The 18,338-nt window shown below is 27.6% G+C and overlaps 1 protein-coding gene across 2 annotated transcripts; it reads left to right on the forward strand.

The window, feature by feature from the left end:
• The first annotated feature begins 14,929 nt into the window (after nt 1–14,929).
• On the forward strand, nt 14,930–18,331 carry LOC111290838 (transcription factor LAF1-like). 2 transcript variants are annotated; one of them, XM_089768782.1, is made up of 4 exons: nt 14,930–15,579; nt 16,304–16,433; nt 16,677–17,002; nt 17,971–18,331. In XM_089768782.1, the coding sequence occupies exons 1-4, from the start codon at nt 15,444–15,446 to the stop codon at nt 18,036–18,038; spliced, it is 660 nt and encodes a 219-aa protein (XP_089624908.1). In that variant the 5' UTR covers nt 14,930–15,443; the 3' UTR covers nt 18,039–18,331. The 2 variants fall into 2 exon arrangements, with proteins under 2 accessions (XP_089624908.1, XP_022738066.1); XM_022882331.2 differs by lacking the exon at nt 17,971–18,331 and having other exon boundaries at nt 16,677–17,619.
• The last annotated feature ends 7 nt before the right edge of the window (nt 18,332–18,338 follow it).

Below are 18,338 nucleotides of genomic sequence, written 5' to 3' on the forward strand. Positions count from 1 at the left end.
GTCATAGCTAATAATTCTTTCAGTTTTGTTAGTAAAATCATTGATGATCCCTGGCTAGCAAATAACTATCTCAAGTAATTAAAAAATTTAACAGTTCTGCAAAGTTTAAATGATGTATCAAATAACTATCAAATTTAAATAAAATAAGTAATCTTATTCTATTTTGAACTAAAGAGGGACAAATAACATATGCCATATATTTAAGCCTTGGGTTATCCATAAAGCTCCGTAATGTTTATAATAGAAACTAATATAGCAAAGCTACAGCAGAACATCTATGAATCAAGCAGCTAAGCCTATATATGCTTGACAACTATGATTTCCAAACTGCCATAACTAATAATTCTTTTAGTTTTGTTAGTAAAAACATTGATGATTCTTGGCAAGCAAATAACTCTCTCAAGTAATTAAAAAACTTAACAGTTCTGCAAAAAAGTTTAAATGATGTATTAAATAACTATTGAATTTAAATAAAAATAAGTAATCCCATTCTATTTTGAACTAAAAGGGCATAAATAACAAATGTCATCTGTTTCAACCTTAGGTTATCCATAAAGCTCCACAATGTTTATAACAGAAACTAATATAGCATAGCTATAGTATTACATCTATGAATTAAGCAACTAAGCCTATATATGCTTGATAACTATGATTTCTAAACTGTCATAGCTAATAATTCTTTTAGTTTTATTAGTAAAAACATTGATGATCCCTGGCTAGCAAATAACTCTCTCAGGTAATTAAAAAACTTAACATTTCTACAAAAAAGTTTAAATGATGTATCAAATAACTATCAAATTTAAATAGAAATAAGTAATCCCATTCTATTTTGAACTGAAGAGGGACAAATAACATATGCCATTTGTTTCAACCTTGGGTTATCCATAAAGCTCCACAATATTTATAATAGAAATTGATATAGCGAAGCTACAACAGCACATCTATAATTCAAGCAGCTAAGCTTATATATGCTAGACAACTATTATTTTTAAGCTACCATAGCTAATAATTCTTACAATTTTGTTAGTAAAAATATTGATGATTCATGGCTAGCAAATAATTCTCTCAGATAATTAAAAAACTTAACAATTCTGCAAAAAAATTTAAATGATGTGTCAAATAACTATCGAATTTAAATAGAAATAACTAATCCCATTTTATTTTGAACTAAAGAGAGACAAATAACATATTCCATTTGTTTCAAACTTGGGTTATCCATAAAGCTCCGTAATTTTTATCCGTTGAGAAAAAATATAAAGGTACATTTGATTCAACAAGGACATAGGGCACCATCTCCTCCATGTTCTAAAACCTTAAAATAAAGTCCAAAGCTTAAAAAGAATGTTTGGTGCAAGACAAAAAAAAAAAAAAAAAAAAACCGATTCCCTCAACCTACAGGCCTTGAAATTTTTTTATCCCCACTTAACTCATGGACAAAATACATTAAAACTTTTCAAAAACAGTAATTCTCACTAAAAAACAAAGCTTAAACTCTGAATTTATCCCAAAATAAGACAATACCTAAAAAGCAACAGTAAAACCTATGACTCTTATTCAATTGCAATAGTCTCACTTTTCCTACAACTCAAAAATTGAGCAACTTTAAACATAACTAGCAATAGTTTTGAAACTTATTACAACCCACTATTTCAAGCACCAAAAAAATGGGTAAAGAAAAATTTAATATCTTACCTTGAGTTAAATTGAGTTGAGTTGTAAAAGAAAAAAGATCAAACAAAAAAATAGCTATCACAAGTGAGAGGAGTCGATTAAAGGTTAAAGTGGTTGTTGCTGGTCAGTTGTCGTCGATTAAAGCTTGCACCTTCAAGATCGACTGGGAAATGGCTGCAAGGGTGAGTGATTGAGTGGGTGTTTGGGTGAGCCAATGAGGGTTACGTACTTACGTTAACCGCTGGTGATCGATTGAGAAATGGCTTCCATAATGAGTGAAAGTTACAAAAGAAATGGTTGCAAGGGTGGGTGAGCCGATGAGAATTGCTAGGTGTTTGGGTGTTATCCATTAGTGAGAGAAAGTTACAAAAGAAATAGGCTTTTAGACTTTTACTTTTAGTTAATTAGTTTTGTGTAAATTATAAAATGTAAAAGATAAAAAAGAATATTAAAATTATATTAATAAAAATATAAAATATTTTCATAATATTTAATTAAAATTTAATTAAAATTTTTTATCTGTTCAGTTCATAAATTTTAGAATCGAAAACTGACCTCCCAAACCAATTTAATCGATACCCAAAACGATTTAATATGTATAACCGAAAAAATTGAAACCAATTTAACTTATAGACCAATTTTTGATCGATTTTTTGGTCAAAACCAATTTCTGCACAGCTCTAGATAAAATTGTTTATGAATCACTCGTATAAACATTATTACAAAAGTATGATTTTAATAATTATTAAAGGATTAATTGGTATCCATATAAACAAATTTCACTAGAAGATTATTAATAAAAAGTGAGTCCTTATATTTATCAAATAAAACAATAGTTAACTGTCATCAGTCATGATATGTGTTCTATTGATAAATGTTATATTTTTAATTTTAATCATTAGAGTTTAATTTTTAATTATTTTAATATAAAAATAAAATAAAAATAATAATTAATAACTTAAAATTTTGTCAATATTTACTACAACAATCTTATTGTAACTAATGGCATACATCTAAGATGGTGGCATTTTTATATTTCATGATGATACAAAGTTTTTTGAATTGGTTACAAACTTCAATTAATTTTATCTACCTGTTTGGGCACGTGTATTAGAAAAAGCTTGTTGGACAATGCATTTTTGTTAAGAAATCTAAAAAGTGCGTATGGTTTAAGGGAAATCAAAATTTTCTTTTGAAATTTTGATTATGGGTATTTGTTTCTTACGCTTGATTTAGGGTAATCCGATTACAGGAGAAAATGTCAGATTTCCAACAATACCCAAAGTTTCAGAATTAGAAACCCACATCTCTCTATAATATTCTAGGATTCCAATAGAAAAAGTTACCTTATTTTCAAATTTGATATGAATAAAAAATTGATCACATAGCCATTACTCTTTTGAAAAATAAGTCTAGACGTGATTGAAACTTAGTAGTAGGTTTTTTATAAAAAATTATAATTTTTTTTTAATTTTTGTTGGAACAGATGACTTAATTGATCATCAATTAAGGTGTTTCTTCTTTGAAACGCCTTAATTGACAAAGGCATCAATTAAGGCATTTCTTAAAAAAAAAAACACCTTAATTGATAATTTATTAAAATTTTTTTGATCTCGAAAATCATGTTATGACATGAATGTTTTTCAGTCACAATTTGAAAAAGATTAAAGTGGCCATCAATTAAGGTGTTTTAATGGAAAAACGCCTTAATTGGTTATCAAGTAAGTTGTTTCTTCCTCCAAACACCTTAATTGCTGCATATTAAAATTTTGTTTTTCCTCTCGAAGATTGTATTGTAATAATATGAACATTATAATGTCTAATCGTGAAGCAGAAAAACTTATATTTTATACATCAAATAAGGTGTTCTATTTATGAAACGCCTTATTTGATGTCTTCATCATGTTTCAGTAGCTAATACGTTTCTTATTTTTATTTCAATATATATAAGTTCAAAGCAAATACTTTTCTCTTTGAACTAACTTTAGCTTCAAATACTTTTCAATATTTAATCTTCGTTTTGCTAAGTTTATGGTCATTTTTTATAAAAAAATGGTGTATACTTTTTGATACCTATTTATCTGATATGCATTATTTGTTGCACTCTAATCTTTTTTATTTTTTTTTTCATATTTTTAGATGTCATTTAGATCTAGATTTTTGTTTCTAATATATTAAACTTTTTTGGTTATTTATTTTAACTCCTTCATCCAGAAATATTTTGTTACTAATTTATATTTTCTTTTATTATGTTTGATAGATTATATGTACCATATTCAAAGATCTGCTTTCCATTTATGTTTTTAACTTTAACAAGATTATGTTTTCTAAATAGTTATGGCTTGTTTGTTACTAAAAACAAAGATGCAGTTGGTTACATTGCTTATGATGCATTTGACTAAATGGAAACTTTGTTGTATGTGTTATGTTTTGCTGCTGTAACTTTATTATATATAAATGTTAGAAGATGATGTATACTATCTTATGATAGAATATCTTTACATATTAGAAAGTTAAACTTAAATGCAATAGTCTTTGAGAGCGATAGACAATGTATAGATAATATTAGAATGGATAAGAAAGCTTTTGTAAAATTATGTCATTTACTTAAAGCAGAAGGAGTATAGTTATCTAGACATATGTAAATAAAAGAACTAGTTATTAGCTTCCTCTATATCATAGCCCATCATACAAAAAATAGGGTTATGAAGTGTCAAGTAGCCCGATCTGGAGAGACGATTAATAGACATTTCCATTCTGTATTGAATTTTATTTTAAGACTGCATATGGTGTTATTTAAAAAACCTGAATCGATACCAAATAATTCAATTGATAATAAATGAAAATGGTTTAAAAGTTGTTTGGATGCCTTAGATGGGACATACATTAAAGTCAATGTAGATGTAGTTGACAGGCCTAGATATAGGATTAAAAACAATAAAATTGCTACCGATGTCCTTGGTGTTTACACTTTAGATATGTAATTCATATATGTTCTACCATGATGAGAAGGTTCTACAGTAAATGGCAAAGTGCTAAGCGATGTCATTGCACACAAGAATGAGTTAAAGATCCCACAAGATATTATTTTTATTATGTTCATGTTATATTTATAACGAAACATATTTTTTTCCATTTTATTAATGTTGTTTCACTATAACAGGTAATTATTATTTATGTGATATCGGATACATAAATGGAAAACATTTCTTGGCACCTTATAGAGTTCAATGATACCATTTTAGTGATTAGAGGGTAGGACTCCAATCGATGACCTCACAGGAATATTTCAACATAAAACACTCTCAAGCAAAAAAATTGTATTGAGAGTTATTTTAGAATATTAAAAGGTAGATGTGCAATTTTAAGAGAAAAGTCATTTTATTTAATAAAGATACAATGTAAAATAATTTCAGCTTGTTACTTTCTCCATGATTTTATTAGGTCTGAGATGAATTTTAACCCTATTAAAGGTAATGTTACTGAAAGGAGTATTAGTTAACAAGATGAATCTGAACATTAAGATTTCATTACACATGTTGAATCATCTGATTCTTGGACTCAGTTTGAAGATAATCTAGCTAATGAAATGTTCACCCATTGGTTGCAATCTTGAGGATAAGAACATTATAGAAATATTTTGTATGTTATAACGTTTGCTTAATTTATTTGATTTATGTACCACATGGTTGAATGTAGAATTTGTTTTATATCCATGTTGAATATATGTTTATATGATATTTTTTTTATTCTTGAGTGTCCAATGTATATTATAATTTTGAGTACACACTTTTCTGTTTTCTTTCAATGTGAATTCATTTAATTCATTTTGTTGATGGGTTTTTATTTACTATATTGATATTGTTGCATAATGTTTAACCATGTGATTAGGAATTGAACATGTATTCATTATATGCCAATCCATCACAATCCATACGTGGCTTACCCAAAAGAAGAACTGAAAGTTTGGGGGTAGGTAAACCATTCTTTGATTTGAGAAAAAATTTTTTATCTGGTTCAATGCCTATATTCTTAGCAGAAGATCCTAAATGGAGAAAAGATAATGAGACATTCCACGTCGAATATCTAAGTTGTCTTGAATGAATACTGGAGCAACTCATTCCTACTTCATAACTTAAAGTCACCCCCAACATTGAATCTAGGGTTAGGCTACTCAAGAGATAATATCATGCAATTTGTGATATGAAAAATTCTAGTGAATTTGGGTAGAATGATTAAGAAAAATATATCATAGCTGAAAAAAAGTTTTTGATAAGTAGGTTCGAGTAAATTTTTTAAGATTGCATTATGGCTTATCTTACTTATTTATATTTTTTTCCATTCTTTTTATTTGATTCATATTTGCTTGAACTTTTGGCAAACACATCCATATGCTAAAGGGTTAAAGAACAAACCTTTTCATTTTTTTGATGATTTTAAAGTGATTTTCAAATCTGATAAAATAATTGGTCAAAGAGCCAAAACAGCAGCTGATGTAATTGAATCATTGAATGCTACTAAGGATGATTACTTCTCTATAGAGTTTGATATTCATACTGAAAAAAATATAGAGAGAAGAGACAAAAAAAAAATTAGTTCAACTGTTCTGAGCAGCACTAGGATGTTGTCAAGCAAGAAGCGTTCTAGGAGCGAAGATAAACCAATTGCTAAATTGGTCGATCACATTGCTACACTTGGTGCTTCATACGATAGGGCTATGAATGTGATGGAAGGCATTTTAGCTTTTTTTCTAAAAAAAGGTCGAGAATATGGATAGAAGAATGGCACTTTTCAATGAAATAATACAATTTGATAGTTTCACGCCCAATGAAATGATCGCTACTAATGAGTATATGTTGAAAAAAAATCACAAAGTTAAGTTTTTCTTTACTCTACAGCATATGTTTAGAAGTAATTACATTAGGAAACAGTCAAATGAATGTAATGCATATTGTTTATCGTTTGACTTCTTCCTAGACATACATAGATCGCACTATATTTTGTATACAGATTCATATAATATTTTTTAAACATATTTATTTAATTAAGACAGGAAGGAAAATATTATAGATATGTAAATTATGTGACATTTTATACATTCGTTTATTTATATTAGATATCGTACTATGTGAATGAAATAAATATTTGTATTGACTACTTTCATATTTGTATTTAGAGAATAAATATCGTAATTGTGTGAATGACAACACAATTTGGATTTATAAATTTCATATTTGTATTGATAGAAAAATGTTTGGTGGTCAACATATGTGTTGTGAAATTATTTAAATTTAAATTTAGTATTAGGACGAACAAATTGCTCAAAAGTAATCACGTTCCACTTGTGTAATGTGAATGATATAAGACAAATATAAATCAATAAAAATAAACAAATAAACCAATAAAAATTAACAAATATCCAATCATAGTGCCTATACAAAAAAATTAGGAATGTTTTTATATATTTATAGCCAATTTGGTTGTTCAACATTAAGGTTTAACGAATGTCAATACATAATCACGCCATTCTTTATGGACTTCATCAATTTTTACTTTCGTAAAGCTCTCATTGTTCGCCCACTATAAATAAAAAATAAGAAGTCAATGTTATTCAACTTGCACAATATTATATAAGTTTAATTAAAAGATATTACTATTATATTGTATTAATATTAACATTGAATGGTGTGCTCATAAAATCATATAAAACAATCTCTCTCATAAAACAAAAAAAATAATATCCACATTAAATAACTCTTGGTTGACGAGGAACCTGAAAATAAAATTGAGTGGGTTGGTAAACATTTATCTAAACAAACTCAGCATAAAAGAATATATTTTACATTTATCAGTAATGGCACTTAATTGAACTTTCTATTCTTATGAACTATAGTCATTCCCCTAAATTGAACACAAAAACCATAATAAACAAAAAATAATAGTAATTACACAAAATCACAATTTAATCTAATTATCATTTATTCATAAAATGTAATACATCTTTATTAAATTTACAATATTGGTTATAGGCATCACTATTGTTTGAGCAGACTTAAATAAGTAAGGAGTGCATGTATTAGTATCCATTACAATAAGCTCCCAATGACCGCTGCAAAATAATAGGCATGATATTAGATGTCATAATAATAAAATTATTATTATAACTAGAACTTCCAATGAATTATAAGGCACCAAAAACTAATCAGACAATTTTTGCATGCATTGACTCACATAATGAAAACGAATAGCGATTGTGCCATTGGCATGACTAATCAAATTTGGCTCAATGAATCTGAATCTATGGGTCAATTGTCTCTCTTTTATCTCTCTATATAAGAGGCTCTATGATGACAGTCAGTACTATCATTTAGTAATTCTACCTAATATAAATAATTGATATTGACAGAATATATTTAAATTAATTGATAAGTTAGCATCATATAGGCAACAATATCAAATGTCAATATCTCATCCATGGTATAAATGCCTCAATCGCTACCCCCCAATGTAAGACATCGATGGATGATCAAATAATCCATACTCTCTCTTAATGATAATGATGTTTTCTCTTGATAAATGATCAAGCACATAATTAGATAACATATTCATTACAGACTCTGCAGAGATCATTGTTTAAGTCTGAATATCCTATTATAAAAGAGTATAAAATATAAATCTTAAAACCAATTCAAAAAATAAAAAATACAAATAAATATTCAATCAATAAAGAAAATTAAAATAATGATTACTAGAGTTTGGGTTTGCTGCAAACTTGATTCACGAATTCATTTTCCTGTTGGATGTCAGTAACAGATTACCTTTGAAGCATGTTAGGTTACATTGCTACTAACACTACCTTCAAAGCTATGAGTCATTGTTGTTGATTATTTAGATGTTGCTCTTATTCATCAAGTTTTTACTGTTGCTGCTAAATGATTGCTTCATATTCTATATTTTTTATTAGAGAGGTTTGGGTTAATTCTTGAAGAACTATGATGGCGACACAAATCTACCAAACCCCCAAACTCGACCATGTTTGTCTTTGGATCCTAAAGCTAAGGAAAGGAGATTTTTGCCATAACTGGTTCGCAAGTCACCAGATTCATATCTCTTAGCAAATTCATCCTGCAACACAAAATGATAGCGCATAAATAACCAAATACAATATATAGTCATGCATAAAAACACATTCATCATACGTGATAAAATAATGAAATAAACTTACAATTTTTTAAATTATTTCTTCAGTTGCTTCATCTACGAACAATCCATAATTTGCATTTTTTTTTTTTTACACATCTCATCTATAAACTTTGGTTCCAAAGCTAGATGATTCCTGAAAAAAGAATCATTGTAAGTTTCACAATATATGTTTACATATTCATAAATATTCATATATGAATATCAAACAAGCTTTTGAATACTTATAATATCATACTTAATATTTGTATAACTTTTTCTTAATGTTTGATGGTGATATAATTGTTGGGCCCAAATGTTCTTTTGTTGTTCTTTGATTTTCTGTAAAAAAAAAAAGAAAGATAAATCACGTAATAAGATATCGAATATATTAAACAAAATGTTATAAATAATTAACAAACTAGGTATGCATACTGAGAATTTATTTGATAAACAATCTCGAACAAACCATGATCACTCTTCATAACTGATAACATTTGTATATGTCATTGGAGAATTAGCTAGCAATTCAGAATTATCAGCATGGTAAAATATATTAAGTTGTCAATTTGCTTATAAAGTCTTTGAATGTTTTCCTAGCTAATTACACAAGCTTTTTATACTCGGTTGGGACATCAAATAGCTTTGAAAAAGCCAAATACATTAAAATCAATACATTAATTTCAATTTAATTAACAATTAACAAAAATTTGGATATTGTTGAATAAACATACCATAATTGAATCCCATATATTATTCTTCTTCTCATCAGAAATCATTCACCAATTAGGGTAGGTAATAGATATACTATGTCAGATGACAATTCCAATACAGCTAGCCAACTTTGCACCTTCACTTAACACAGGCTACCTATCTTGATTGAACTTGATGTGAATTTTTGTCCCACTCGCTTTAATTTATTTACCATGTCCCCTAGTTTTTTTTTTTCACAATAGGTGTGTCTTTTCATGTTTAGTACAAAGAGACATATGTTCTTCAAATGCTATAATACATGTGATTTTGATCAAAATTATATAAAATACACCAAACTCTTTCTATATATCTCACACAATAAAAACAATCAATATCCAATACAATAAATATAATATTATACATAAAACAAAACAAAATCAATAATATTATACAGGGTACAAGCTATAATGTGTTTCATCATATCATAAAAGTTTCATGCAAAACAAATGAGAAATAATATAACAACTATTTTTCATAAAACCATTCAGCAAACCACAATATTCTAACCAAACAACAAATAAAATACCATGCATTCAATGCAAGAAGGTGTGCGATATTGGTGATAGGGCTGTAAATGAATCAAGCATGAACAAATGTATGTTTGTGTTTGTTCATTTATTTTTAAAGGTATTCTTGTTCAGTTCATATTTGTTAAAAAAATTGCCATGTTTGTTCATATTCATTCATTTAAATAATAAGTTATTCATATTCAGTTTGTAATTGTTCAATTAAATTAAACGAGCTTGTTTATAAACATTAAATGAACATATTCACAAACATGTTCACGAACATATATATGAACATATTCAAGAACAATAAACAAATCATAACTAAACAAATTTAAGCAACAAACCATAAACAAATATAAACGAACCCAAAGAAATATAAACAAAACTTAAAATAAGATTAAGGTAAAGGATAAAAATGTAATTTTATTAGTATAATTATAAACGAATAATAAACGAACGAGTTTTAAATGAACCATAAATGAGCTTGTTCGTAAATACAAATAAATGAATAGATAATTGTTCGTGTTCAATTCATTTCAAAAACAAACGTACAAATAATGTTAAAGATCATTTGTTAAGCTTAGTAAATGAACATAAACGAACAAAAACTGAATATATTTATGAATGGTTTGTCGAAAAGTATGTTCACTTACACCATTAGTTGGAGATAGTAGTAAATGATATAAATAAAAATATAAATATATATAGTAAGGATGGAAAAAATGATATATATAGATGAATAAACAATGTACAAAAGGGATTAAATTCGCATATACCAAGTAAAAACTATATACGACGGTGTTGAGTGGTTCACGGTCGACATCGACTAAGGAAATGAAGAAACAAAAATGCCAAGTGAATGGGTTGATAGGTTTAGGGAAATACATGCATTGCAGCTTTTTTCATTCAACTGTATTAGTTTGGTTTTCTAAGGTTCAAAAATAGAGAATGAATATTTTAAAAGGATCAATTAAGGCATTTGTATACAAACGCCTTAATTGATTAACAAAATAATTTTTTTTATATTTAATAGACAAATATCATAACAAATTAATCATTTTCAAAACTATCAATTATAGTTATTAATTTAAATCAATTAAGGTGTTCAAAGTACCAAATGCCTTAATTGATTTTTTTAAAATAAAATTTACCCTATCAATTAAGGCATTTATATTTACAAATACCTTAATTGATAATGTTTTATATATTAAAATAATAATAAATTAAAATATTTATTTTCTTTTATTATTAAATGTATCATTTTTTATTTGAGTATTTATTATTAATAAAACAAAATAAAAGGTTGTCATCATATATATTAAGGATATTATGATAATAATGCAAAAATTAATATACGTGAATTCCTTTTAATTAAATAAGTGAATCTAAATACAAGATACCTTAAAAAAAATTTAAATATCATATTTTTTCAAGTATCACAATTTATCTCAAAATTCAATATTCTATACCAAAAATTTAAAACTCTTCCAGAACTTTTATAAAAAATGAGAGCTTGAAGTTGACATAGCCAAAATTATTATTTATTTAAATTAATTAAAGTGTGAAATATGATATTCTAAAATCTATTAATCCATTTGCGATAAAAAAAATTTTATTCATTTAAAAAATATTTTTCCACTTTGAAAACGTGGGTACAATCTGTCAAAAAGCTCAGAATCTACAGCAATTTTGTTAGAAAATTAAAAGTTAATGAAGTATAAAACAAGAGTAAAAGGATGGATTAATAATATGCAATGATCGATTAATGATTGCATTAATGTTCATCCGACCATTCATACAATTCAAAGAAATAAAGTAGTAACTTTTTTTTTTTTGAAGTAGTAATTGTTAGTTAGGTCATAATCCCAACAACCACAATATTATATATATTCCGAAATAATGCAACAAAGCATATGATACGTGTTTTAATTATTTGCGTACCACTGTTTGTTTATTTAGCCGACAATAATTTTTTTATATTTAAATTGGATGGCCAAATTTATGCACCAAATACAAAGGATTGAAATTTCACTTTTCAAATAAGACTTACCATAATTACAAGTCAAATTCTAACATCAATATTTTTTTTTAGATTCAAACTTCTTTTATATAAGCAATTTGCCATTAAAATACAACTACACATAATTGCATTGGATAAAACTTCAACATATCAGGTAGAGAAGGAACGAATAGATTATATTGTAAAATAAATTCGTTCATATTGTTTTTTTTTTTTTTTTGTCCTTTAAATAAAATAACAAGAGGAGTAATATTTGATATTATGCTGCAAGTTAACATTCTATTGTTTCACCTAACATGTTAAAAGATGTAACAGCAAATCCTTTAGGTTCCCTAAAATTTAGTGTGGTTAATGTTTTATTTTTTTTATTAAAAAATTTAAAAATAGTGAAAAAAATTTACCAAAACGATACCTAATTAACAACTTGAAAATGAGATAAAAAAATTTATAGTAAAAATTAGAAAAAAAATACAACTTGCGAAATTGGCTGTCATTATTCCTTATTGCGCATGTCGAAAAGCATAAAGGATACAACACTTTGATTTATTGGAAATTGACAATGGTAATAGACTAATAGGTGATGCCGTAATTGATTCCCACAAAGGCATTTTGTACTATGGAAAAGTTCTGGTGAGTTTTGACAGTTGCTTTTATACATGTTTGGTTACAATAAATTCAACTCAAAGTATTGACAAAGATAAATAATAAAATTTATATCCATTAAGTTTTATTTAAAAAATAGATTTAAAGTTTTATTGAGATTGAGGGGCAAAGAGTTCATAGATTCTATCCAATATATATATATATATATATATAATAGATCGATTTAAATAAATTTATTTATATTTGATTTAATAAATTAAAAAAAATTTAAGGTTTTGAGAAGATAATTTGTACATAAAAAATAATTCAGTTAATATAGAACTAAAATTAGAACAAAAATAATAAAGTGTATTCTTAATGCTTTTGAAGAAGGGATATTAAAGAAAAAATTTTATTTGCAGAGAGATTTTGAAATTTTAAAAATAAAAATATTTTATTTGATAAAATAAAAATTATTATTAAAATTCTTGGAATTTGGAAAAGGGGTTTTAAAGGACTCAATTTTCCTTTCCAATTTTTCAAGAGATGAAATTTATGAAATTACTTAATTTTTTTAATAAAATATCAACATTACTTAAGTTTTTTTTTTTCAATCCCAATTACAAAAACTCATTTTAAATTTTATTTTTAAAATTTTTTCTTGTTATTACTAACATTTATGCATTTTTATAAATTTAATGGCACTTATATTACTTTTTTTTTTCAAATTTTTTATTTTTCCACATTATAATTTCAAATTTCTCATCTATTAATTTAAACTTGCTTATTCAAAAAACATTATTCTAATTCAACTATCTTCTTATTTTTCTGCTCCAATGATTAAGATGTATTATAAATCAAGTCATATCCATCCGTTTGTAATGATTTAAATATTAACTTAAAAACCATTAGCCTTATTAAACTCGGTTGATACTTTTAAAAAAATTTTAAAAAATTATTAAATTATTTAAAAGTAATTTTTATATTAATATTTTAATATTTTAAAATATTTTATAATTAAATTCAAATTAAAACTTTTTATTAATAAAATAATAATTTGGACCAAAAACAACTCTTAAAATTCATATCTAGGTCCAAACCCAGTTAAATTCAACCTGTGTGGACAAGTCCAATTTATAAATAAAATTTATTAAATTTTTTGAAATCTCTACAATATCAGATAAATGATGTTTATCTATCCCTGGAATGATAAATTTCATCCACAATATCTAACTTTTTTTTAATTTTATTTTAGTCATTAATCTTTGATTTGTTTCATTTAAGTCACAAATACTGTAAAATGCTTCCTTTACCATGCTATAACTTATGTAGTACGTCACGTGGACTTTTTATTGATATGCCACATTGTTATTTCTCTCTGCTATTAATGAAAACATCGTCAAATAATCAAAATAAACAACTTTAAAAGGTTAAAGGATCTAAATGAAGCATTCCAAAAAGTTAAAAACCGAAATGAAATTAAAATAAAAAATTGGAGATTATGGATGAAATTTAATAGTGAAAAATAATATTTGTAAGTTACTTTCGACTTACTTTAAATTCTAATTTTAAAATTTTATTTATCATAACAATAAAATAAGTTCTCTATTTATTTTAATTAAATTGAATATATACAGAATTATTTGGGAATATTCCAAAATTATACACATTTAAACTTAATACTTTTTTACTTTTACAGTTTTACTATTTGAGGTTGTTAAACATTTATAATATAAAAATAAAAAATTAATAGAAACACATAATTTAAAATTTTTTGCTTAAATTTCCAACGAAAAACCAAAAAATAATGTATATTTAATTTGAAACAATAAAAGTAATATATTGAAGGAAACCACGCAACCAATAAAATAAAATTAAAAAAAAAAAAAAAACTTAGGGGACAAATATCAGGTAAGGGTTGACAAAAGTTACATATGATCAAGATTAATGATAAAGACTGCAAAGCTAAAAAGGCAAAGGGATTAACCAAAGCATAAAGAAATTATCGCTTACCTGTAATATACAAGAATGAACTACTCTTATGTACGATCAAATTAGAAAAAATAAAGTTTAGGTTAGTTAATATAACTATTTTAAAGAGGAATCAACGTTCAACATGTTTTTATTAAATATCAGTGTTTGTAATTTTTATTTTATTCTCATATGTAAGTTATTTGTAGCAAATTTTACCAGTAAGGCTGAAGTGGTCCAAACACTTAAATTTTTTTTTTCTTTTGGCCTTATTTAAAGAACTTGTAGGTTAGGTAATACAAAGTCAATAAGATTGTAATTAAGCAATATTGGAAATTTTTTTTTTTTTTTGGTGCTAAGCAGTATTGGATTTAAACACTGACATTTCTTCAGCTTTAAAAGATTGTTCTTTCTTCTGCAATGAAAAACTAGAAAAAAATGTTAAAGGAAAAGGAAAGAAAAACAAAGAAATGGTTTCTTTATTCGACGGAGATAAAAGAAAAATCTTCATAACTCATAATTAAGTAGTGGTAGTAGTAGTTTTAATTTCTTTTCCTTTTTAAAATTAGTAAACTTACAACTAATCTTAGCCTTGTACTTCTTAATCCTTTTGGGGTCGGCTATTTATTGCTTTTGCTTCTACAACTGTGGAATGCCTTTAGCCTCATTGCTTCTCTCTCTCTCTCTCTGTCTCTCTCTCCATTTCTCTATTGTCTCTGATAAGCCAACTTTTAGGCTGTTGCAAGGCGGGCAAAAAAATGGGTTGCAAGTCATCTGACAAGCCAAAAGCTAAGCACAGGAAGGGCTTATGGTCACCTGAAGAAGACCTAAAGCTCAGAAACTATGTCAACAAACATGGCCATGGTTGCTGGAGCTCTGTTCCCATCAATGCAGGTCATTCGTCATTGCTCTCCTTCATTCCTTGTCAGATACTAATTTGTAGCCTTCAATGGACCAAATGAAATTAGAAAGAATGAACCCTTTGTTATATTGACATTGAGTCCCCTGCAATATTCTAATATTTTATTTCTATCCGAGTGCATTATCTATGGCATTCAACTTAGAGGGTTACGTCTGCTGTTTTGATTACTGAAATGCACCTGGGTTTTTCCTTGCTTTGAGAGTAATTTATCTAACTCATGCTTGTTTCTATATTTTGACTCGTGCCAACATTAGAAAATGGGAATTGGAGTGGGTTTGGTTTTACCAGTGACTAACCGACACTGGCAATAGAGAGATTCAATCATTTATCCCAAAAAATAAAAATAAAATAGAGTGATTCAATGTAAGATTATGCCATGTTTCTGGACCAAGTTGTTCTTTTTTTACTTTTCTTCTAATTATTAAAGAAAAATTTTACTTATGTGTCATGGAATAAAAATTTCACTACCTTTGTTTGCCTGTCTGCCTAAGACACGCAAGAATTTTTGACTTACCATGTTTCTGGACCATGTTGTTCTTTATTTTACTTTTATTGTTGCGTGTGAGAAAAGAAAAAGAAAGAGAAATTGAATGAGATTGACGATGACTTCCATTTCAAAATGACTAAGATAACCTCTCAACAGTTCACTCTAGTTTTGGTCTGATGAGTTGTAAACTTGGAATTTTACATATCCAGGTTTGCAGAGGAATGGGAAGAGCTGCAGATTAAGGTGGATAAATTACTTGAGACCAGGATTAAAGCGAGGGATGTTTACTCCACAAGAGGAGGAGACAATCCTGACCCTTCATCATTTGTTAGGCAACAAGTAAGCAAGAAAGGCTGTTCCATTTACTACTACACCTGGCTGTATTCAGTTGATAGCATTATGATGAAAACAATGATGCTAAGAAAATGGGATTCTTGCCAACAAAAGCTTGTTGATTCCTTCCATTTAATAATAATATTCCTGAACAATTGTCATCAACCATGAAAGCAGGCATTTGATAGAACAATTATTCTCTGTTTTCCAAGGAACTAACTAGGATGACTTTTTCTTTTTGTTGACTAGGTGGTCCCAAATTGCACAAAATTTGCCTGGAAGAACTGATAATGAGATTAAGAACTACTGGCATTCATATCTGAAGAAGAGATTCGCAAAAGTTGAAGAATTGGAAGCTCAGACGAGAACTCAATACACCACCTCAAGCTCAGAAAATACAGAATCTATTCTGTCTCCTCAAAACCTCACAGACCGAATGCCAAGCTTTGAATCCATCCGGCACATTGAAAAATCATCAATAAATACTGATCAAGCTCAAAGAAGCCCACTGCCAAAGCTTTTATTTGCAGAGTGGCTATCGCTAGATCATGAAGGTGGAAGCTTCCCAAATTCAGGTAAGCCAGTGGCTTCCTCTGATGGATTTAATCATGGTTCAAGTTCAAACTTCCAGGACCCCTTCATGAATGCATATTTATTAAATGAGGGAGTATTTGGCAGCTATCTTCATGATGGACTAAGCAATGCATCAGTAAATGAAATGTTTAGCTCACAATTCAAGTTTGAAACCCAGATTTCAGGAAATGAGTTTGTCGGTTCTATATCTGGGAATGACATATGTAGTGATTTCAGTATGAACAATGATGTAATGTACATATAAGGGCATCTTTACATGGCAACTTTCAAGGGAGAATAACTTCTAATTATACTTATTATTATATCAGCAGATGTTAACGAAAAACAAGAATAAGCTACTTTCTTTCCATTATAGAGACCTACCCCAAATGGGCTACAAGGATCAAAGTTTAATTAGTTGTTATTCTCCCATGAAGTTGTTCTTGGAGTACCCTTGGTTGTATCAAAGTGCAGATTCCAAGGGATTGTATCTCGATGTTGCTTCTTTGTTAATAGGAAAACTTTTTATGTTCTAAAATTTTCTGATTCCTTTTCTTTGTGCTTAATCATTTGGTTGACATTTTTTTTCCATAAGTATTTTAAATGGAAAAAAATTAGAGACAGGCTACTACATCTATCAGGTTATATTACTAAATCATCATTCAGAAGAGTAGAAAATTTTTTACTTCTATTGACTTTCTAAATAAATCCAATGTTTAGAAAATTCAATTGCAGCAGCACTGCCATTTTACCAGGCGTCCGTAAGTGGAAGGAGCCAAAATTTGCCTCACCTCATCCTCACGTTTACTGATATCCATTAACCATTAGGCCATGGAGGCTGTGTTTGTCCTTCCAATGAGCCCAGATAGTACAATAATTCACCCAAAAGTCAATGAATTAGGTCCTTGAAGTACTTATATAATTCATAATTTATGCAACTTTGACCAAAGACTTGGGCTTTATGGTTCAGGTTCTGGCGTCATGGGCGGCATTATGGAAGCGTCAGCTACATTGCAGCAGGTAATCCAACCAAACTAGCATTATAGCTTGATGAAAACTTGGATTAGAAATTGATCCAGAAATCAAAAGGTCAAGTCCACCAATTTCAAAAGCAATAACAATTTGCCAAACACCCTCTTTACTGTTTCATTTTGAGGTCTGTTAATTTACATCTAAATAAATGTTGAAGCATACTATATGAAGAATATAACATACATGATCGTCATGGTTTTACATGCAATTACAAGCTCCATGGTATAGATATTTTAAGTTCTTGCGGTGAATCAAGCTTCTTCGATCCTTTTGGCACCTTGGCTTCATGCTTAAATCTCCTATATC

The sequence above is a fragment of the Durio zibethinus genome, chromosome 11 (assembly GCF_047325235.1).
Source record: "Durio zibethinus cultivar Kanyao isolate XHJ-2024 chromosome 11, ASM4732523v1, whole genome shotgun sequence".
NCBI lineage: Eukaryota > Viridiplantae > Streptophyta > Magnoliopsida > Malvales > Malvaceae > Durio > Durio zibethinus.

Excerpts from the sequence above, each read along its gene's own strand:
- LOC111290838 (XM_022882331.2), top strand. The coding sequence starts at position 15,444 with ATGGGTTGCAAGTCATCTGACAAGCCAAAAGCTAAGCACAGGAAGGGC. Across the intron at positions 15,580-16,303 it reads CTCTGTTCCCATCAATGCAG|GTTTGCAGAGGAATGGGAAG; the intron begins GTCATTCGTCAT and ends TTACATATCCAG. Across the intron at positions 16,434-16,676 it reads CATCATTTGTTAGGCAACAA|GTGGTCCCAAATTGCACAAA; the intron begins GTAAGCAAGAAA and ends TTTGTTGACTAG.